This window comes from Ambystoma mexicanum, chromosome 2q (assembly GCF_040938575.1).
Source record: "Ambystoma mexicanum isolate Mex_15411 chromosome 2q, UKY_AmexF1_1, whole genome shotgun sequence".
NCBI classification, from domain to species: Eukaryota; Metazoa; Chordata; class Amphibia; order Caudata; family Ambystomatidae; genus Ambystoma; species Ambystoma mexicanum.
Genome location: NC_090924.1, coordinates 81,335,269 through 81,359,077, shown reverse-complemented (window position 1 = coordinate 81,359,077; position 23,809 = coordinate 81,335,269). Strand labels below are relative to the sequence as shown.

General features: G+C 46.0%; 1 protein-coding gene across 4 annotated transcripts in view; it reads right to left on the bottom strand.

Moving 5' to 3' along the window:
• The window catches only part of RAB11FIP3 (RAB11 family interacting protein 3), a 945,045-nt gene that overhangs the window by 368,699 nt on the left and 552,537 nt on the right, over positions 1–23,809 (bottom strand). For all 4 annotated transcript variants that reach the window (XM_069646896.1, XM_069646893.1, XM_069646894.1 and 1 more), the window contains 2 exons: positions 5,338–5,441; positions 4,640–4,780 (listed from right to left, as the gene is read on the bottom strand). In XM_069646896.1, coding sequence (XP_069502997.1) covers positions 4,640–4,780; positions 5,338–5,441 — 245 coding nt within the window. The remainder of the gene's footprint in view (positions 1–4,639; positions 4,781–5,337; positions 5,442–23,809) is intronic.

Below are 23,809 nucleotides of genomic sequence, written 5' to 3'. Positions count from 1 at the left end.
TCAATGCACTGCACTGAACGTTCCCTTAAACATCAGGTTTAAGTGTTTGGGGGGTGTATTCTGTGTGGGTGGGGATGTGGCGATGGGGTTTGTAGGGAGCGGAGGCAGGTCAGCAGGGAACATAGCTCCACTACTTCTTTTCGTACACTTCGACCACTGTCCTTGATGGAGTTGATGTCGAGTTATAGCTGTGTGTTGTCGGCGTACCGGTGGATGTGAATGTTGTGTGTGGCTAGGAGGGCTCCCAATTTACTAAAGCATTTTGGTCACGCAGTCGCTCAGGTTGTATTCCAGCGATTCATGGACCATGTTTTTGTATATCTTGTAGCCCACATTGTAATTTTATATCTGAATGATATCTTCATTTATTTCAAGAATCCTGTAAATCACACTAGAGATATATGAAAAGTCCTACAGCATTTAAGAGTGCAATTTACTGTTCAAAGCAGAAAAATGCAAATTTTATGTATCCTCAGTACTCTTGTACACTGACTGACTTGAGTACACCATCGCTATGGATCTTTGAAAGGTACAAGCAGTGTTACAATAGGCAATCCCAAATTGAACTTGAACCGATACACAAAGTTCCTGTGTTTGGAAAATGTCTTAAGTAATTGATGACACTTTTCTCAGATGGATCTTCCTAGTACCAGTCTTTAAAAGAAAAACACCAACTTTAATTGGAATCCAAAGGTACAACATGCCTTTACGTACCTGAAGCATGCAAGAAAAGTGGGTATCTTTTGCCAACTTGATCCTCGTAAATCTTTTATTTGTGAAAGCTGACACATAGGGCTCAGTTCTTGAGGCAGTATTGAAAGAAGATAAAAACACCTGGTTGCATACCTAACTGTGGCCTTGTCATTTAGTGAATATTCCATTATAGAAAATTAGCTATTTTGCTAGTGAGCAGGCCTGTAAGAAGTTGAGACACTTTTTGATAGGATGCTAAAATCTTGTGCAGACACATTCCTAGCAAAGAAATCTTTAAGCTTTGCAGCAGTTAGAAAGGCATAATTAGCAGAGAAGCCAGGTAGGTATTTTTCTTTCCAAAATACAGCTTCTTTATCATTTACACACACAAATCCTTGAATGAGGTGGCAGAGGCCCATTTTCGATGCACAACCTCAAATCATAAAAGAAAAGAGGAAAGAAATGTTTTTCATGTTATCACAATCATGCTAATAAAATTATAGTAACCCATGCCAACCATCCCAAGTCCTCAAGTCGACTTCTATAACATCAAGTACTTTTCAAAACAACTGTTTATCCCTTCTCCCGAGCTACAGCAGGTGTTATATCTATTCCATTATTGCTTGCCACAATGGAATTCAGGCCACTCAAGAGCTTCCCCTTAAACATTTCGGGTGATCTACAATAAAGAGAGATACCCATTGTCAGTTAATGTGATATCTCTGCACAAACCAAAGTACACCAGTGCCTAAATCACAGGGAAGCTCTATCAACTAAAGCGCTCACCCTCTTTTCGCTGTAGTATGGCTATAATGAATGTATTCACTAAGATGGCTCATAATACCAAAAGCAGCGTAGATGTCTCAAATCTTTTTAAATGATGTGTTAGACTACATGGCCTCCCTAATAGCATGTCAGAAAGAGGAAAAAGAAATACCTAATTTTTAGGCAGCTTCTTGTAAGGCACTGAGCATCAAAAGAGCCCCATCAACCACTAGAACAATATAATATCTCAGATGTGTTGCATCATCCACACAAGATACTTGGTCTTCCTTGCTCCCTTTAGCATGGTGCGCCTTTAGGAACACTGTTCATTCAGCCATAAAAGTGAGACCATTCTTTTGTACACAGGTTTCCCTTGCCTTCCAATGCCAAAACTTTGGATTCCATCCCTAGAGCTTCATGTCCAAAATCTTCAACAGGGGCATAAGACAGCATTGCAGTGCCTTGAAGTCTCTCGAAGGAGGATTAAGCAGTCAATCAGAAGCTCCTTCACTTAACGTTGATAAAAGTGTATAGTTGGCTTTTAAATGTCTTCTAAATCACCAAACCCTTGCTAAATATGGTATTTTGATCCTTTCATAATCATGAATCTGGTGTGCTACAAACTTCAGCGGCCAGTCTCTAGGAAACTGGTGCATCAGATGTTTGATGTCTGTCACTCTTGAAGACCTTTGTGTCAAGTTGGTGCTAATGTGTTTACAGTCTCCTCTCATGTGGGTTAACTGAGCTGCAGAATAGGAAGAGAAAGACATCTGCAGTTCACTGTAATCGAGAGGAAGATTAAATGCCAAATGGCGCCGGTGTTGTACATGAGGCATTGGGTAGTGAAGACTCATACACCCCAGCTTCATGCAAGTTCGGATTAAGCACTTGTACCAAAGACATTCCATAGTTCAAGGCTCATGGTATATTCCTGCAGAGTTGGAGTTATTGTGTTCAATGACTTATTTCATATTTGTTCTGTTTCCTGTCTGTTTCGTGTATCCCTGCTCTATACGCTAAAGCTCCTTGTCTTCTCCTTCGATTGAGGGGTGACTCCGTCCACTGGGAAGTTGGTTTTCCAGACTCTGGCTTTATTACACCACCTTCAGCCTCAGTCTTGCATAGATAAAGTTGACAAAAGATACGTGGACAGCCAACAAAGGCTTCTATGCTTGAGCCATCCAATATCCAGGGATTGAAATTAAGATTGGATAAGCCAGAGCTAGACGCAGCTCCTGGCTATCCAGCATTAACAAGTGACCAGGATCTACCACTGGGGAACAAAGTTGTTTATTTTAAGCTTAAAACAAGGCAATTTCTTTTTTTGTTATTATTTATGTATAGGATTTTCATCCACATTAGTTCAATTCTGTAACAAAATCCAATAAAGAGAACAAGAAATACAATACAGGTTCCATACAATTAAGTGAAACAATACCATAAAACATTGTGAAACTGCAATAAGACAACACTAATACGACTAATAACATAATAGCAATCAAAGTAAATCATTTGTTTTAAAACACCACATAAAGTAATTGTGCACAATCCTACACCCAATCCCGAGAGGAAGACAATTTCTTAACCCCCTTTTCTCCACAGCGTTTGCACATCATGCACTAAAGGTTTCATAGAAACTACAGCTACTATTACATCATAAGGGCACCTTTGGAACCGTTAGTGGTAATGTAGTCATTTATCAGCAGTGCACTAAAGGGGATAAAAAAGCAACACAATGACTTAAAAAAAAAGACAAGGCACACAAATAAAGAATATAGGAGATTAAACTGTGGGCCTTCATAATTATATTAAACAAACCTGGTCAGAGAAAAACACAAAAGTAGAAGATACAAAGGTGAAGGAAGCAAAACATATGTCTGAAATGCACGCAATAAAAAAGTCAACAAGGCGTCTATAGAGATCTTACATGCTGTGGACTGCAACTTTCCGAGTTTGTGCTCTGCGCTGATTTTTCGCATGAGTGTCTGGCAAGGAATATTTTCTAAATGTTAAAATGTAAGGAAGAGGCCATGCTGCAGAACGAATGCAATCACCTTGTGTGCAAAATATGCCCCTAGAGAGCAGAGTGTTGTATAATTACATTTTACTGCCTTCAGACAGAAGCACATTATTTTTTATATAATGAGCACTTTACTATTAAATTGCATAATTCGGAGTACAGATAGAGACATTAAATTGATAAACACCATTCATTTGGTGTTTAAAGGAAGAAAACAATGCTGGACACTGCTTCTATAGCCACATCAAGACAAAGGCCTCAGAGGCACTAATGCAGAAGGGATGCGCGCAGGAAAGAAAGAGGGCCTAGCATACTTGGCTCTCGTGGGAGGATCAAGTAAGCACTCTGCTGACTTTGCAGTATGGATAATATTACTAAACCCCCTCACCGCCATGGGGATGTAAAACACATCCAATGAAACAAACAATAACTAAACTCCACCTGGAGGATGCATGCCTTTAACTGCTCAATGCTGGAGAAAGAATGAGGCTTGTAAAACTTTAACAAAGCAAAAGAGTTGATGGCTGGAAGGTTTAGAATTAATATCAATCTCTGGCATTGCTCTGAACAACCCTCCAGACCATCATTCTTCACCTGCCAAGCCATTACAAAAAGGGAAAGACCATGTGCAAATCTGGCTTGGTATCACCCCAAAATGGGCAGTCCAGCCCAACCTGGTTGGTTACTTCCCTTCTGCACAAGACCACAAGCATCTCGAGACATGTTTCGGCCTCACTGAGCCTCATCAGTGAGGAGTAGCTTGGGTCTCTAGGCCCAGCAGGCACAGGACCAAATGTCTGGACATACCCATCCCACTGAGAGTGACTAGCAAAACAAAATAGGTGATGTCTCAAAGGTTTGTTAAGCTTTAATACAAGGACAGAATGGAGACCAACTACTTATTTTAGGCCATGAATGAGAGAATGATTATCGATAACAGGCTTGACATGCTAACCAGGGATTTACTGTTGAGCATAGTTCAATATTGCATCAGTGGGTATTCTTTGTCTGTTAGCACATATTTTGCTTCAAGTTCCTGCCCCAAATACTTCACAAGGCAACAATTATGCAGAATGCAGTTGAAGGCAAGTTTTGACACATGGCCATATTCATACAAAAAGGCACTCTGCCAATGGTCTGAACGCTGATGAATGTCCTTACCTGCAAGCTAACTGCTCATAATCCATGTCCTTCTCTCGCTCGGTTTTGCTCAGGATCTCTTTATGCCTTCGAATCTCCTCAGAAAGATCCTCCTCCGCTTTTAGCTCCTGCTCCTTCAGCTGTTCCTCAAGAGCGTTAGCCCTTAAAGGGGGGAAAGCACATTTAAGGACAAGACTGTGTTAGTATTTATCGTAAAGTACATGTCATGATACAACTTATTTATCATAAAATCTCCTCTACAAATCGTCAAAAGCCCTATGACACCTGTGATCTTTCTCAGCTCAAATGAAGGTTCCACAAAAAGGTTTGGATGAATGCCAAGCAAACAGGATACTTTGTTAAGGTAAGATTAGCATGCTTTATTTGTACGGAAGCCTGTAGACTGAAGAATATTACTGTGCATTCAGCATGATTCTATTGGAATCACAGTTACTCGATGGAAAAGCAGCATTGATGTGTGCTTGGTTATGGATGGAAAAGCTACTGATCTGCTAAGTACGTTATAGTCAGATGCTTAGAGTATTCATTAGTGTAGCAGTGAAACTCTGAACCTTTTCATCAAAAATAATTCCAATGTCATTTCTCATTCAGGGCATTTAAAGAAACTGAGTTAGGACCAAGTAAGTTTCCAGGCTCTTAAAAACCCCACCAAAACATTGCAAGGAGCAGCTCCAATTCAGTAAAAAAGAGCTCCCTACCTGTGAACGAGCTGCAGGTTCTCCTGCTTTAACCGTCTGTGCTGCTCTTCGTTGGTGGCAGCGTCCTTTTCCAACTCTGTTATTCTCTTCTCCAAAAAAACGACCTGTGGCAAACAGAATACATTTGAGTTTGTAAAACTAAATGCTGTTTTTGGTCTTACCCATGTGCTAGCCAGTAAAATCATCCCAGTATGGTCTTAGCTTAGCCCTTTCGGGCATTAACTCTATATGGAGGCTTTCTTTCTACACCAGAAGCAAAACACAAATTCCTCCCCCACAGCCCTCAGAGAGCTTAGAGAGGGCACCACTTTTGAAAATAGTTGAGAAAACAGATTGGCTAATCAAATTAAGTTACAGTATACAAATTGATGCCAGGAGGCATGCAGAATATTGGAAGGTGAGAAATGAATTATTACATTGGGGCATTTGAAGTGTATTTTTGGTAAAGAACCTACCTGAAGAATTAGATGGAAAACACCCAAGATATAAAAGGTATAAAAAGCTATGTTCCGTCCACGGGTTATGTAAGAACATCATTTTGTTGTTGGCTACAAAGAGACTTATTACATCCGTGTATTTCTTTCACCTAGGCTCCACCTGGGGACCTGGTCTCCCTCAATCAAAATGTGTAGATGATGCCCTTAACAGAGGATTTGGTTGGTCTTTTGGACCTTAGGAGCTCCAACATTCTTCCGATGATTATCAGTATCAAAGTTATTTTAATGGCACATTGTCACTTAAAATGACCCAACCTACCTGAAACTGCCTACTCCTCTTCCAATGCAGCACACTGACAGGTTTAATATTCCCAACTGGACTTACAACACTGGCCCTTCCTGGTCACACAGCAGTCACAATGCTGCAGTAATGACATCACAATGCACTTGTAAGTCAGAGCTGACCAGCCCATAAAGCTGCAGGTCATGTGGCTTGGCAGGGCACTTATTTTTGGTGGATTGCTTGCAAGTTTGTAGGTTAATTGCAAAACCTTGGTGTGTGAATATTGTGCCTGGGGTAATAACATAGCACCCAGGTAACAAGACCCTTATAACCAACATTTGCTTCCATTGCTCAGGCAGTTAATTTGGGTCATCGGTGATTAATAGGCATTATAGCCCAAACATGCAGGCAAGAAGTCTTACAGACTTAAGGACAAGATTAGAAATCCTACGAAATAATCTTCTGGTGGGAGTCTAGGGGGGTTACATGCTCTTCCTATTAACTGTGACTGGGGGCATGTTGATGACAAAGAACAGACCCAAGCTAAGGCTCACAAGAGATCCCAGTATTGTCTGGTTACTCTGTAAAGAAATATTTACTGTAGATTTGAGCTGTGTGGTGTGGCCTACAACAAGGAACCACAGAAAACTATGCTCAATGATGAGCGATTAAAAGAGTTTCGAATATAAATGGGAATCGAGAGGTCATCAAGGTAATCCTTTTGCCTTAACAGCAAAGAGATTATATCAAAACCACATTACAAATCAGCAGTGGTGGAGCTTGGGATTCCCATCACTCAAAGGTTACTATTACATTGAAAATGTCTTGGTAATATCAATAGCATTTAAACAGGGAATGCAAATCACAAATGTTTTACCTAATTTGAACTTGGATCAGCCTGGAGGGCAAAACAATTAACTCTCGATTGTTCAACAACCAAAGTGCAAGAGTCAGAGGACTCCTGAATTATATAGCTAAACTATGTTAATTTTGCTGCCTCAAAAAAAAAAAAAAATACAGATCCTCAATGCCATCATGGCCTTGCAGAAGGAGAGGTCCAAAATATATAATGTACCACATTGTAATAACATTTAACATCAAAATAGTTCTCATTGCCTACAGATCTGCACCATTTCTAAAATAAAGTCACACGTTTGAACAAATTACTACTTTGATGAAGATACTGCATAAAACAGTGCCATTTCCTTTGTGTTGCTTCAATTATTCTTTGAACTAGTACCCCTTAAGAAAAGATACCACTATCCTGACCAATCATGGAAGGAGAATAGTATTCCGTACTGCCACAGTACTTCCAAGAGCAAAAGGTCCTTACACAAACTATTACTGCTTCACAAAGCACCTTAATCTCAATCCTATATGACATGCCAGACATGCAATCAGTGAAGAACACCCAGATAACAAAAGCTTTTTATCATTAACACTCACGTATGCCATTATGTAACAATCAAAAAAAGAAAAATACAAACATACCTATTTGCTGTGACCAGCTCTCAGTTTAATGAACTTTTCTCTCCCTTGTCTTGCCTGCCAATTGGCCCTTAACCACCTAGCTTAAGCAGTAACCAACAAAGCTCACAATGCTGTCATGTCATCACAGTATGTGGTCATAGGCTGGCTAAAAGTCATGTGGCAACTTAAAGAAACATCTAAGGCTTGCTCTTTATGGTCCTGAAGATATGTTGTCCTTGGGTGGAACTCTGCAGAAGGCCTTTGGAGAAATGTACAATGCTTGAATTAACAATAGGATTTTTACTTTCCAGTTTTGGCATACTAACTTGCCCAAAAGTAGTTTATCACGTGTAAATAATACCACTACACTGATCATGTCCAAAGCCTAAGCCAGTCCACCTTGGAATATTCTAGGAGAGCCCGATATTCCTCTGCATTCTCTTATGCAGATGATATTTAACTGGCAAGTAAAGATTCTAAAAATACTTGGCCAACACCAATTCATATCACAGCAAAAAAATCCATGTCTCTGAGCAATATAAAGTATTGTCTCAAAGCATATAGCCTAATGCTTCCCTTCCTCTTATGCGTACCATCCTTGCAGAAAGCTAATCAGCATCAAATGTAGGGCTAATTTGCGAAGAAGGTTCTCATTTGGAGTAACAAATCAAAAGTTATATTTTGAAAAATGATCAATAAATGATCTGAGCTACACTATTACCAGTTGCATTTCATCAATCTACCACCCACAGGGGCATCAAAACAGGAATAACCATCTTGCAGTAAAGACAAGTTAGTCTGTAATCACCATCACACCAATTCGGCAGAAAAGCTATGTGTCTGCCTATTTTGATCCCGAAAAATAGTCCAATATTTATTATTTAAAGACTATCTTGCATTGATTTGCTCTATTAAAGAAAGAAAATCCAGAGGGGAGTTTTTCCTCAATGTTAGGTTAAAGAAGGAACAAGTTACTTACCTGTAACTGTTGTTCTCCAGCATGGGTCTGGCATGGATTCACATGCTCATGAATATTCCCCGTCGTCAGGCTGGGAATCCTCGGTAAAGAAAAAACCAGTATCAGTTTCGTTTCTGATCTGTCTTTCGTAGTAATAACCAATCACTGGTCTCTGCGTCATACTGACCAAAGCCAATGACTGCCCTCTACCTAAGCACCGCCTCTGGCAGCCATCTTCAGATTTGGAAGCACGTGAAGTGGCAGTATGACCAAGTGAAGAGCCGCAGAGGGGTAGGCGGGAGGGTTCGCATGTGAATCCATGCCAGACCCATGCTGGAGAACAACAGTTACAGGTAAGTAACTTGTTCCTTCTCCAGCATGGGGTCTGGCATGGATTCACATGCTCATGAATAAAGAATACATAGCAGTACACACATGCACAACCACGGGAGGTGGCAAAGGCTCAACATTAAGCATTACATCAAACTCAACATTAAGCATCTTACCTCCTCACCAGGCTCACCTCAGGCGAACAGGTTGCGCAGCACTGCTTGGCCGACCCTGGACTCCTCCCTGGAATCCCGATCGACGCAGTAGAATTTCGTGAAGGTGTGCGTCGACCTCCACGTAGCAGCCCTGCACATGTCCAGCAGGGGCACACCAGAAAGGAACGCCGTGGTAGCTGCGATCGCTCTGGTGGAATGGGCTCTCGGACGGCCAGGCAGCGGTCGGTTTGCCAACCGATGACAGTACATGATACAGCCGGAGAGCCATCTGGAAATGGAAGCCTTCGAGAGAGCCTTCCCCTGATTGACAGGTCCAAAGTTCACAAAGAGTTGTGACGTCTTCCGAAAACAATTTGTGCGGTCCACGTAGAACTTCAGCGCTCTAGCCACATCCAGCGAGTGCAAAGTCCTCTCAGCCGGCGACGAAGGCGACGGGAAGAACACAGGCAACACCAAGGGTTTGTTGAGATGGAAGTCCGAAGGTACCTTGGGCATGAAGGAGGGGTGCGTCCTGAGCACTACCCTCGTGTCGTGAAAAGTCAAGTACGGGGCCTTTCAGGAAAGGGCCTGGATCTCTCCCACCCGTCGTGCGGAGGTGATGGCCACAAGAAACGCTGTTTTCCACGACAGAAACTTCAACGGGGCCGAGTGCAGAGGCTCGAACGGAGGTCCCAGAGCTTGGTCAGCACCACGTTGAGCTCCCACGCCGGGGCCGGAGCCTTCACCGGCGGGAACGATCTGAACAGTCCCTTCATGAATTCTTTCACCAGACGATGAGACCACAAGGACGTCCGCCCCGTGGTTCTGGTGTATCGGGAGATCGCAGCAAGATGAATCTTGATGGACGCGTGTGCCAGTCCAGCTTTGGCCAGCGTCAGCAGGTACGGCAGTACCTGGGGAGCCATAATCCGTAGAGGGTTAATCTTCTGTGCGTGGCACCAGACAGAGAACCTCTTCCATTTGTGTCCGTAGCATTTAAGAGTCGAGGACGCCCTGGCCTTTGCAAGAACCTCTCTGCAGTCGGCCGGTATGTCGTATCCTCCAAACTCTAGCGCTGCAGGAGCCAGGCCTGCAAGTTCAGCGATTTCGGGTCGTGGTGGAGGATGGCGCCTCCTTCCCTGGAGAGTAGATCCGCGTCCACCGGCAGCTTGATTGGCGGGGACGCTGACAAGTCCAGAAGGTCCGGGAACCATATCTGCCTCGGCCACGCAGGTGCGACGAGGATCATCCTGCACCGTGACCTCTTGAGCTGGTTGACGAGCCGGATTAGCAGTGGCAAAGGAGGGAACGGTAGAGGAACAGGCCCTCCCAGGGGAACGAGAAAGCATCGCCCATGCTCCTCGCCTGGGGAAACCTGCTGGCGAACCTCCGGCACTTGGAGTTCGTCGCCGTCGCGAACAGGTCGATCTGGGGTGTGCCCCACCGTCGGAAGAGGCGATCCACTAGATCCTGCCGTAGTTCACACTCGTGGCACGAGCGCAGCTCTCTGCTGAGTGAGTCGGCGATGGTGTTTTTTATCCCTGCCAGATGAAACGGCACCAGAAACATCCTTTGGGCGACGGCCCAATGCCACAGGTCCTGCACCTCCTTGGACAGTGCTGGGGACCTGGTTCCGCCCTGTTTCCTGATGTAAAACATGGTAGTGGTGTTGTCGGTGAAGATCCTCACCACCTTGCCCTTGAGGGACGGAAGGAAGGACCTGAGGGCCCAGAACACTGCACGGAGCTCCAGGACGTTGATATGGAGGGACTTCTCCGTCGGGAGCCAAAGGCCTCTCGCGTGCAGATTTTCGGTGTGCGCTCCCCACCCTTCCAGGGAGGCATCCGTGGTCACTGTCTCCTGGTGGTCTGGAAGTCCATGCCCGCCGTCAGATGTGCGCGGGTGCCCCACCACCGGACCGCTCGGCGGAAACTCTCGTCGAGTGTGATCCTCTCCTCGAAGCCGCCCGTCGTTTGGATCCAGCGCGCGTCCAGGAACTCCTGCAACGGGCGCATCCGGAGCCTGCACATGGGAATGAGGTAGATGCAAGAAGACATCATTCCGAGGAGGGACTTGATGGACCTCACCTTGGCCGCGTCGGAAACCAACATCCGCTGTACCTTGCCCAGGATGGACCTGGTCCTTTCCTCCGACGGGGAGGCCAGAAGGGACACTGTGTCGAGCTTCGCTCCCAGAAACAGTGCGTTTTGCGCGGGTACCAGGTGGGACTTGGCGTAGTTCACGGAGAATCCCAGGTCCGTGAGAAGTTGGACGGTCCTTGCCGTGTGCTTCACGGCGAGCTAGGGTAGACGTGGATCCCCTTACGGCGCAGCTGGGCCGCCACCGGTGCAAGGCACTTGGTGAATACCCTGGGTGCCGACCCTAGTCCGAAGGGGAGGGCTTTGAACTGGTAGTGACGCCCTTGGACCACAAACCTGAGGAATTTTCGGTGCCCCTTTAGGATGGGAATATGGAAGTAGGCATCCTCCAAATCCAACGACGACAGGAAGTCTCCTTCCTCCAGCTGACCCAGGACGTGCTGGAGGGTGACAATCCGGAACTTCTGCGCCTTGATGAAGGCCACGGGGGGGACGCGCGGGCACCTTCTTTGAAACTCGAGCGCGTGGCCCCGGGCTAAGGCGTCCAGCACCCAACGGTCGGTGGAGATGGACTCCCACACACTGACGAAGCTCGCCAGCCGGCCTCCCACCGGGGTGCTTCGGTGGGGGCCCGACCCCACGGCCAGTTCAATCCTGTTTCGACGAGGCTTTGCCGCCTTGACCTCCTTGGCGACGACGGCGGGGTCCGCCAGACTTGCCTCGTCCTCTGTAGGCCTCCTGAGACGACGAGCGGGCCGCTTGACGGTAGGTGGAGAAACCGCCGCCGGAACCTTTGGAGGCGCCCTTGCCTCCGCTGCTCCGAAAGGGCGTCCGTCGTTGCTGCAGAACCCCAAGGGCCCGGGCCATCTCAGTGTCCGCTTTAATGGCCTGAAGGGAATCGTCCACTGTTTTCCCAAACAGGTTGTTTCCATCGAACGGCATGTCCAGGACTCTGGTCTGTACGTCTTGACGGAAGTCCGTAGCCTTGAGCCATCCACGCCGCCTAAGGCACACGCCGTTGCCCAACTGGCGAAACCCAGTGTCGGCGATGTCCGTCGCAATAGTGATGGCGTGGTCCGACGCCACCTCACCTTCCTGTAGGATCTCCAGGGCATCCGCCCTCTTGTCGTCCGATAGGAAGTCCAGCAGGGGAGCCAGTTTGTACCATAGCTCCCTGTCGTAGCGGGCCACGATAGCCAAGGCGTTGGCCGCTTTAATCGTCGTCGCTGCAGACGAGATGACCCTGCGTCCCATAGCGTCCAATTTCTTTCCCTCGCCGTCCGGTGGGGAAGTCGATGTGGAGGCCGCACCCCCCCCCCCCCGCTTTCTTCCTGGCCGCCGCGGAGACGACGGAGTCCGGGGTAGGCTGCGCCCGGAGGCACAGGGGGGCCGCGTCTGGGACCCGGTACTTCTTCTCGTACCGGTCTCTTCTAGCTGGCGTCGTGGAAGGGTTCTTGAGGAGGGCGAGGCCCTCATCCCAAATGTCGTCCAGTAGAGGCACCGCGAGGACCGTCTTCCTCTTGGCCTCGCGCCGTTGATAAAGGAATCCTTCCTTTTTCTTCTCCTCAGGGCAGAGTTGGAAAAGCTCGGATGCCCTGGCGATCATGGAGTGGAACGATCCAATCTCGTCGGGCGGAGAAGCCCTGGTGGGAGGTGACGACGGTAGATCCTCGTCGTATACCTCGTCGTCCGTACCCGTCGCTGCAGTGTCAGTCCCCGTATCATCCCCTCGGGTGGACGGGGAGGAGGGCTGGACGGGGTGCGACGGCTGAAAAGGAGGTGGAGGGTGAATCCTTCTTTTCTTGGTAGGGGGAACACCAGAAGGTCCTGGTTCAGGATCCCCCGACGGGAGAGGTTCCTCCGTCGGCAACGGTAGTCTCGTCCTTATCTCTGAGCATAAGGACTGTATAGCCAACAAAATGGCCGCTGAGTTGTCTTGCGGCGCTGGCAGAGGGGAATCCGACGGACGATCAGGGGCCCCGTCGGCACCCTCGACGATGTCGTCGTCACCTGCGTCGGGATCCATCCCGACGGGCCGGTCTTCATCCACGCCAAGGCCGTGGCTTAAGACCTCGATCAGCTCTTCCTCCGAGGTTGAAGCCGAATCTACGACGACGCCCTGCCCCCCCTTTTTCTTCCCCGCCGGGGATTTCACGGGGGTCCTATCGATGGGCACAAAAGAGGACTCCCTCCGAGGTGGCAGGGAGACTCTGAGCCCCGAGATCGCCGCCACTGGTGTAGCCTCCACAGGCTGAGCCAGGGCCGCCGTGACAGTATCGATAGAGGGCTTGGCCGGATGGATTAAGGCCTTCACCACCTTAGGTGCGCTCACCGCCTTATCCTTGAGGGGGGGACACTGCCTCGCTCCCCCTCCGATGGGGCCTTCGAGCTCGACCGGGGCCTCTCCAGGAGCTTCGCCGGGTGCTCGCCCTTCCTCTTACCTGACCCAGAGCGTTGGCTCGTGGTTGAAGGTGCCGGGGAGGGTGCGCCCTGCCTGGCGCCCGTAGAGCCCGACCGTTCGGCGCTCCCGGTGCCAGCGGACTCGCGGTGCTTGGCCTTGTGTTGGACCCCCGTCGCCGGGGCGTCCTCAAAGGTCTTAGAAGACCGCTCGGATTTCTTCCTCTTCTTCTCGCCTGACGGGCTCTTCCCTTCCAGCCAGTTGGCGAGGCGTTGATGGCGGTCCTTCAGGGTCCGCTCCGACATATTGCCGCAAAATGCACAGTCCTTCTCCACGTGCGTCTTGTCCTCATGTAAGCAGTAGAGACAAAAGGAGTGTTCGTCCTCCTTAAAGACGTTCTGCAGCTGGCATCCAGGGCAGACCCTGAACAGCTTTCCGGGCGTCGAGCTTCCCTTCTCCTGGGCCATGTCCGGGCCTGAGAAGCTTCTGGAGTCCTCCAAAAACGTAGCTCGACGAAATCTTCACCCTTGAGGGGCGCAGACGAATCCGACACGGGTCCCCGTTGATCGGATGGAGAGTCGGTGGAGCTTGAGGCTCTTTTGACCGAAAAAAACAAAGTTTTTGAGAAAAAACGTGAAAAAATAGCACTAACGCTCGAGAGCAATAGCACGAGGATCCCAACACATGAACGTGCTGTAAAAATCTGAAGATGGCTGCCAGAGGCGGTGCTTAGGTAGAGGGCAGTCATTGGCTGTGGTCAGTATGACGCAGAGACCAGTGATTGGTTATTACTACGAAAGACAGATCAGAAACGAAACTGATACTGGTTTTTTCTTTACCGAGGATTCCCAGCCTGACGACGGGGAATATTCATGAGCATGTGAATCCATGCCAGACCCCATGCTGGAGAAATGTTTTGAAATGTTGAGCAATTGAAGTTATTAAGCACCCCATAAATGGCTAGTGCACTTCTTTCTGTGACAACTTTTGATGTGGTAACTAATTCACACCACATGGGATTAGAGCACAGAATGCAAATACGTGAAGATCAGAGATCTAGGTTTAGTGGCCATTTCTGTAGTAGAGGCAAAATCCCCGGAAAGGAATTGCACAGAAAAAAGATCCTGGTACCTGCGGAGCTCAACACCATGAGATTGTTTTAGTAGCAATGTAAATCATTTTCAAAGTAAAACTTTACCTTCTTTTCCGTACAACTTAAATTAATCACACTATTGAATCTACACATAAAGACTGTTCTATGGCATGGAAATTAGTGTGTTGTCCATGGATGAATGCTCAAAACTTTCAGCTTTTGAATTTGATAACGCCAACACATAGGAGTAAAAGCTTGTTCATCAACCTGTAAATCCATGCTTCCACTACAGTCTTGAATTCGTCAACACAATCAAGGCATGAATATTCAGAGAGAAGTAGTTCTTGTAATTCATTCTTTCTTGCAATAAAATAAACATCATAAATTGGGAGCACAGCCTAACCTGCCTTTTCCTGAGGTTTTGCAATTCCTCCAAGGTTTAATAAAACAAAAAAGTCAGACATACTTTTCCTTCAAAGCTATACAATTAAAAACTAAAATAAAACTTACTTTAAAAGGGATGCTATGGTTAAGTTGCCCTTAAAAAGAAAAATCCACTCAAATAATATGTTGTAAAAAAAAAAAAAAGGACGTGAATGTTTCAGTGCTGATCATACACCAATTAATTTTTCTAAAGCATCGCAACTCTGCCATAGTAGATCACCTCCAACTCTCCCATGGTCATGCCACCGTTCATGACATTTCCCCTTTTGCCGATTCCTTTGGACAATTTTGGTCTTCCAATACATTTTTAGATTTACATTCATGTTTACATTACATTGAAAAGGATTTCAACTAGTTTGAGGCACTCTTTTTTCCTTCTCCTTTTTCATTGATCAATCCTGAGCTAATGGAAGATGTGACCTGTCACTGTTCTGCCTCGTCCGGTATGGGGACTCCTCACTGCATTGTTAGCTTGCAGCAGTCAGTGCTGTGGAGCGAGCTTTGCAGCTTTGTTAAAGGAATCTGCTCCTCTCTACCAGATACAGGTATAGGGGCCTTGCTAGACCTGAAGTCATTTGTCCACATTCACTGTTACCTGCAAATCCTTGCTGGGTCAGCAATGCTGCTTATCCTGGCTGCTGCATCGTCGTGTTTCGTCCTAATCGTGGGTCCAAAGCACAGGTCCATTCATTGTTGAAAGTCTGAGGTGTAGCTCCTATTGGTATCCAAAAACGTGAGCTAGGAAGTCAAGGCTGGAACAATGTCCCTCTCGACCAAAACCTACCCCAGCACCTTCACTTCTTTGTCATAGCAACAATCTATGAGAGCAGTCAAACCTAAAAGTCTCTGAGCCATTTATCTTCTTGGTCTGAATCCAAAGACCTTTATTGCAAACTGTCCAGATGGACTTTCAGAATCAGACCGGTGGACACATTCTGAGAGACCATCCTATTCTGGTGTAGAGAGACATACACGAATGTCTAGCCAAGCTATCTGGGTAGTGTGACTGAGAAGCAAAGTGTAGATTTAGGAGTGCAAGATTGGTGAAGCGTGTTGTTAACCACAGAGCTCTCTTTATAACACAAGTTAGACAGAATGTATATAAATACTATTATTTATTTAGGCCTTAGTCAGACTTGGCCATTCAAAACCACAGGCAAGTATTATACTAAAACATTCACTATTATTATATACACATTCACTTTTTGGGGTGCTCCAGTTACAGAAAACAATTTCAGCAACTGTAGTGTAGCAAAGTAAGCGAATAACAAACAAGTAAGAACCAAATCAGTGAACTATTATGTGGGAAAGAAAGGTGTTAAACACCATACACAGCCTTAAAATGAAAGAGGGGGCCTAGTGCCCTTAGAATCACAGGTCCCAATGCAGTTCTTTTGAGAAGGCTATAGGTCTTTTTAAAGAGTCTGAACAAAAGGAGTTGGCAAAGCCAAGAGGTTGTCTTTAAGTGTTTTAAAGTAGAACAATTGAAGAAACGTTCTTAGCAGACCATCTCGCCAACCAACAACCTTAGGAAAAGCCCAGTAGAGGATCCTTGACTTGAACTCCACTGATCATGGTCAGGTAAGGGTGAGATAGGGTAAGGACTTCATGCCCAATAAACCTTATGTGGGCAAGGAGCAGGGAGTAAGAACAGACATGTTTACTCACCCCCTGTACTCAGATTCATTCAGGGACAATTTTGGAAGCGCCTGAAATAGCTGGGCCCCATACTCTTTTTGGTTCTGTAGAAGGAAGTCTTGGGTGTAGATGCCACTTTAGGCGATGTGATTGTAGATGCCGCTAGTCGGTGGTTTCGCGTTCTGATGAGACAGTATCTGGGACTGGACAGTTGTATCATACTTGCACGATGAAGAAAGGACAATCACGTTGTTGATAACCTCAGGAGGACCCACCAGGTGGAGATCAGTGATGGCCACCTGAAGAAAATTGTGGAAACGACCCTAGTGGTATGAACAAAGAATCTGTTCCTGCAAGCCCCTTCTTTGTTCTGTACAGCTGCAACTGCAGGGGTAGGGGGGCACTTGTTACATAAGTCGAGGGTCTACAGAGTCTCAAGTTCGAGTCGGAATGACTACCGCTGAAGTGAGGTAGCCCGCAAAGAAGCTGGCCAACCCACAGGATGATCCGGGACACATGAATGCTTCGAAGGGCAGTATACTCAATCAGGATTCGAGACTGGTTGTTCCCCACTGGTCATGGGGTCGAAGCACCAATATTAAGACATTCTGGAGAGCAGCAGAGCTAGGACATTTGAAGACAATGCAGGCTGGCTGGTACAACCAGTTCTGGGTCTTCAGCAGGATGTTGAGCTTCGTAGGGGTCGGGGTCTTGGCTCCAATGGCGATATATTGAATGGTTGCAAAAGTCCTTTTATCCAGGCTTTGAGCTGGAGTCTCCCCCAAGCCCAACACTGTTAAGGAACTCCACCATTCACACTGACAGGGGTTGTCCAATCATGGACAGCCGCCGCCCACCAAATCTGCACAGCAACAGACACTTTGGCATGGATGTGGACTGGGACCAGATAGCCCCAGGCCCCACATTCGACCACAAACACACACCTCTGGTTTCCGTGGGAAAAACTGGACCTTTCCCTAAAAAAGAGTTTATCATACATGGCAACTCTGGCCCTTGGATGGCAGGAAGAAGACAAAATACAAGATGGCCAAACAACAAGTGAAAATCTCATGGCACAGCCATTTTAGAATATTTGCTACCCAACAGGCATTAAGCGGTAAAATGCAAAAGTGCACACGATAATTAATATAAGAACAGTAGAAAAAGACTGCTGCCACCAGCTTGTCTTGGAAACATCATGCAAATAACCACAAAGTTACAAAAAACAAAGGCATAGGGACACAGTTTCCCTACCAGACCTCACTGTAAGGTGAAGAGTGCAGTGTAAAAATAAACAGGATTTCACAATGGAAAGCATAGGTCTCCTGCACTAATCAAATCTTGCGCAAATACCAATCCGGCTTTTACACCAACCATGAAACTGAGACAGCTCTTATTGCCCTCAAATCACACCGTATCCAAGGCATGGATAAGGGCCGGATTGCCCTCTTGATGATTTTAGATCTCTCCGCAGCTTTTGACCTGATGGACCATTCCATCTTGTCCACCAGGTTAAGGGAGAACGCATTCTTCTCTGAAGAAGCAATCCAATGGATATCTTCTTTCTTGGAAGAAAGACAAATCAGAGTGGCCAGTGAGTCAGTAGAAGCTAATCCTATGCTTTTACTGTATGGGGTTCCACAGGGAGCTTGCGTATCACCATGTTTTAAAACATCTTTATTCTTAATCAGCAAATATGATCCCCCCCTCTTCCAACATCTGGAAGAGGAGGGGATCATATTCGCTAATTATGCTGATGATACGCAATGTGTTCTACCCATTTCGGACATACATCAAAAAGACGAAGCATTCATCAATAAAAAATCTAAAAATCCCAAACTGGATGGTCTCTAATAGGCTGGCCCTAAATAGTGCCAAAACCGGATTTCTTCTGGTGGGCTCTCCCAGTAAATTGGATAAACTGGGGGACAACTACAAGAATTTCTATCTGGATAATTGTGTCATCGAGGTCTTGAATAAGGTTAAGACTCTAGGTGTATACCTGGACAAACATGAATATGAAGGCCCAGGTGAATAGTCTTATTTCCTCATCCTCATATTTCATCAAACTTTTCAGCCACCTACGCCCTCTTATCTCTAAAAGAAACCTCAGAAACACTGGCAAGGGATATTATTGGATCCAAATTGGATTATGGGTGTAGCCTACTGGTGGGCATCCCGCAGGCAGAGATCTAACGCCTTCAGGTGATCCAGAATTGGGCGGTGAGAGTAGTGAAGGGCCTAAGTAAAAGAGATCATGTATATGAAGCTAGAAGGAGCCTCCACTGGCTACCGATCGAAGCAAGAGTTTTGTTTAGGCTTCTTCTCATTACTCACAAATGTATCATGGGGCAAATGCCATCCTATCTGAAGGAAGCCATTCCCTTGTCAGCCGCTTTCCAGCTTCATGAGATGTGCAGCTTGTTCTGTAGAGCTCGTGAAGCTGGAATGCGGGTTTTGAAAGTGAGCAGTTGGTTGGATTGTGCTGAGGTGTGCCCGTTACCATAAAGATCCTCAACTCTATTTTGGTTCTGGCATATCCTTTTATTGCCGATGAGGTACAGGAATGCAGCAGGTCTGCCGTATGTTGTTATCCTTTATCTTCTGCTGTTTCCATTTGTGCGTGGTGAGAGGGGTTGATATAACTGTCGACCTGGCCGCCGTGCTGTTGTCTCCGCATAAGTCGCTCCGCTCTTCAGGCATTGCAGTGGTCAACAGGGAGCCTCTGGCTTCGGAACAGCTGTTCTGTTCCCGCAGCACAAACCGCTCTGCCTCCACCCAGGGCGTTGCAGCGGCCAACGAGGGACCTGCCGCCCCACCCTGTATACACGCTCATCTGACATCACGGATGGTACCGTAATAACTGGTATAGGAGGTCAGCATCAAGTGTCTGCCACTATTTACTGAGGTGAAGGAGATTAGACAAACGGTGACAGGCCAGACCGAGTAATACGGGCTCCACCGCTGAAGCAGAAACATATTAAAGAACTCAGTCCTATAGAATCTGCATACAAAAGATAATGAGGGTGAATTCTCAGGTGCCAAACCACCACATATGATTGGCAGGCACGGAAAGTAAACAGTGTGGCAAACCATGGAAAAAGGAAGTGTCAGAGGTTATTCTCAAACTCATGTGGAGAATACTTGAAGCATTATTGATTCACAATTGGCTCATCTGCTGGTACATATCTTCAAATCTCAAGTGGAGAATACTTAAGGTATTACTGACTCACGATTGACCACCTACTGATATTGCTGACTCACAGGTTGACCACAGGCCCTTAAAACTAAAATGGCGGCTGCGAGCATGCCTCCTCCCCCACCCTTTCTGGCTAAACCTGGTACACCGCCAATCAGATAGGACAGGTGGAAGAAAATGTTCGATACCTACTTGGTGGCCATTGGGGGTGACAAATTTGCTGTAGCTAGGAAGGAAGCTGTGTTACTACATAATCTAGGGACTGAAGGACGCAATGTCTTCGATGGGTTGGCGGAGCCCGTTGAAATGGGTCAAGGTGATGAAGACCAATTCTCTGTTGCTATTAGGAAGATACAATCACACTTTGAACCTAAGAAAAATGGCACTTTTGAGAGATATAAGTTATTTTCGAGAACACAAGAACTTCATGAGCCTGTAGAAACTTTCATTGCCACGCTTCGCACCCTCAGCTACTCGTGTGAGTTTGGGCAATTGGCGGATTCCCTTATTCGTGATCAGCTAGTGCGTTGCACCAATAATAGTAGAGTGCAAGAAAAGTTGTTGTCAAAAGACCTACCTCTAGAACAAGCTGTGGAGGTAGCTAGAGGAATGGAGGAGACATCGAAGTATATGGGCAGCATGAAGACGGACAAACAGGTGAATGAAGTGGCAGCAGTCAGAAACAAGAAGTCAAGCAGTACTAGAAGTTTCAAGTGTTTCAAGTGTGGCAGCAATCAAACCTATTTTGTCCAGCGCGAAATGCAAATTGTCTCAAGTGTAAGAGGAAGGGGCACTTTGCAAGAGTATGCAGGGAAAATGCCTCAGTGGAAAACATTGAAGCCAATGTCAATGCCAGATGCCCTGAAAAAGAAGAAAACACTGGAGATTATCGACAATCCAAGCATGTCCTAGAAACAGGAGAAGTGTCCAAATCTGAAAAGGGACCTATAGATGTCTTGGTCAATGGCAATGGCAGGGGGGTTACCATGAAGGTTGATAGTTGCTCTCCATGAACTATTATATCCAAAAAGACATATGAGAATGTTGTGTATGGAGACATTGAACAGTTAAAGCATCCAGGGATTGAGCCTTACGCATATGGAAACATCAAAATAGAGTTGCTTGGAAAGTTTTCAGCCAACATCAAGTTTAAAGGGAGGAGTTGTGAAGGTGACATATTCGTCACTAAGGAAGGATCTTCATTGTTGGGCTGGAGTGAGCAAAAGAAACTTGGGATCAGGATTCAAGCCAATGCCGAGAACCCGATTACCATTGCGGAAGTGAGAGATCAATGGGAAAAGGAATTTCCAAATGTGTTCACTGAAGATTTAGGGAAACTGGAGGGGTATGAACACAGGATTAAACTGAAGAAGGGAGCTGTCCCAACTATACACAGGATCAGACCAGTTCCACAGAACATTAAACACAAAGTGAAGGAGGAGATTGAAGCATTACTTCAAAGGGGCATCATAGGGAGAATGGAAGGGTCGGAATGGTTGTCTCCAGTTGTTGTAGCTACCAAAGGCAGCGGGGACATAAGACTATGTGTAGACCTGAGAGACCTTAATAAGAACATCTTGGTGGACCATCATCCCTTACCCATTATCAGTGAAGAGTTGGCCATGTTGAGTAAAGCGGAAAAAATTCTCTGTAATTGACTTGTCACAGGCTTACCATCATATTTCACTTTCAGAGGATTTTCAACATCTAACCAGCTTTATCACTACCGAAGGAACATTCAAATACTGCAAAATGCCGTTTGGTTTATACTCAGCGGCTGCTGTCTTCCAGAGGGTTATGGAAATGGTGTAGACAAAGTTGGGGGAAGCTGGTCTGACTGTTAAAAGGAGTAAATGTAAGATTTCGGTAGATAGTGTGGAATATCTAGGTCACATGGTGTCAAGTCAAGGTATAAAACCCAAATCAAATCTTGTTGAGGCTATCGAGAAAGCTCCATGCCCTAGAGACAAGGACCAAGTTAGGTCTTTCTTAGGGCAGATGGAGTATTACAATAAATTTGTGAAAGATTTTGCAGTGATTACCACACCATTGAGGGCGCTATTAAAAAAAAGGGGTCAGGTTTCAGTGGTCCACACAATGTGAAGAGGCTGTTAAATTGATCAAACAAGGGATTGTTCATGCCCCTACAATTGGGATGTTTGACACAAAAGATAAAACAGGGTTGATTGTTGATGCCAGCACGTTGGGGTTAGGAGCCACGTTGATGCAGTATGACAGTGGTTAGGTCGAAACAGTTATAGCATTTGCTTCCAGAACACTCAAAGGGGCTGAAGAAAATTACTCAGTAATAGAACGTGAGGCGCTAGCCATGTTTTGGGCGGTGAGCCATTTCAAGTACTTTCTGTGGGGAAGGAGGTTTACGATGCGAACAGATCCTAAAACTTTAGTACAATTATTTATTAGTAATAGATGGACTGTAGGTTCCCCAAGAATAAGCAGGTGGGGTCTTGGACTTCAGTTATACAATTTTGAAGTCTGTTACTTACCGGGAAAAAAATATTTGGTAACGGATTGTTTATCAAGATTGCCAGTAGTGCAAGATCATCCAACTCATTTTCAAGAGACCGAAGAGTATGTTGTGGCCGAGTTGGTCAGTGTGCGCAAAGAAGAGTGGGAACAAGCAGAAATGGCAGATCAAGATTTTAGACTTATAAAGCAATGGACACTTGAGGGATGGCTGGATAAGGAGCTTCTTCAAAAGAAATTTGAGGTTTGGTGGGAAGTACTGTTGCGCCCTGCTACCTGTGGGTTTGGTGCGCATTATCAAATAAAACAAACAAACAAACAAACAAGGTGACAGGTTGAGGGGGGGGAGTTGTATAGTACCTCCTGAAGGAGTGAGAAGGAGCTTGTTGGAATTGCTTCACCAAGGTCATTTAGGTGAGGGAGCCACTAAGAGGAGGTAGAGACATAGCTATTGGTGGCCCAAGATTGATAGAATGGCTGAAGAGATAGTGAAACAATGTAATGCTTGCCAGTTGGGGGATAAAAGCAAAGTGGTGAGGGAAGAGGCCGTTGATACCAAATTCGGTTCCAAGTCAACTGTGGCAAAAGCTAGCAGTGGATATTCTGGGACCGATAACAGGTTTAGGTGATGAGTTTAAATATATGTTTGTGCTAGTGGACTTTCATTCCAAATGGGTAAAGTGGGAGGCAGTCAGAGAGGTGACGGCTATTGAATTAGTGGGTTTTTTGGAAAAGGTATTTCTCAGGGAAGGTTGCCCTGCGGAATTAGTATCAGAAAATGGAGTACAATGTGTCTCTCATTTCATGAAAAAGGTTTGGGGGGATTATGGCATCAAACATGTGAGAACAGCACTTTATCATCCAAGAGCAAACGGTCTGGTTGAGAGAATAAATAGATATATCAGAGGGGGAATTGAACTTGCAATGGTCTTCCTTGGAGGGAAGTAATGAACCACATGATGTGGAGCTACCTAGCGACTCCTCACTCCACTACCAACATATCCCCTTTTGTTTCACTCAAAGAAAGGGAGCCCGGAACTAAACTGTGTCCTGGGTGGTTGGGTCTGGCAGGGACGGTTGAAGTGGATAGGGGTGCCATAATGAGAATGATTGAAAAAACCCAAATGAGGAGTAAGGAGATATTTGACAGGAGGGAGTGTGTCAAGAATAGAGAGTGGAAGGTTGGAGACTGGGTATGGATAAAGAATCCCAGGTCTGTACGAAAGCGTGTGGAAAGTAAATACATAGGTCCCAAGAGGATTTCTGCTGTACGTGGGAGTGTTATATTGGAGGGAGGAGAGGTATGGTCGTAAGGCAAGTTGGCAAGAGCAGGAAACAATGTTTATGGAGAAGGGGAGAGAGCATTGGATGGGAGCGAAGGACAATCCACAGGAGGGCAAAAGGAGAGTGAAAGTGGTTATCCAGAAAATACCAGGGTTATGGGAAGCAACAATGGTGAGGAATCTAAGAGATTGTCACGC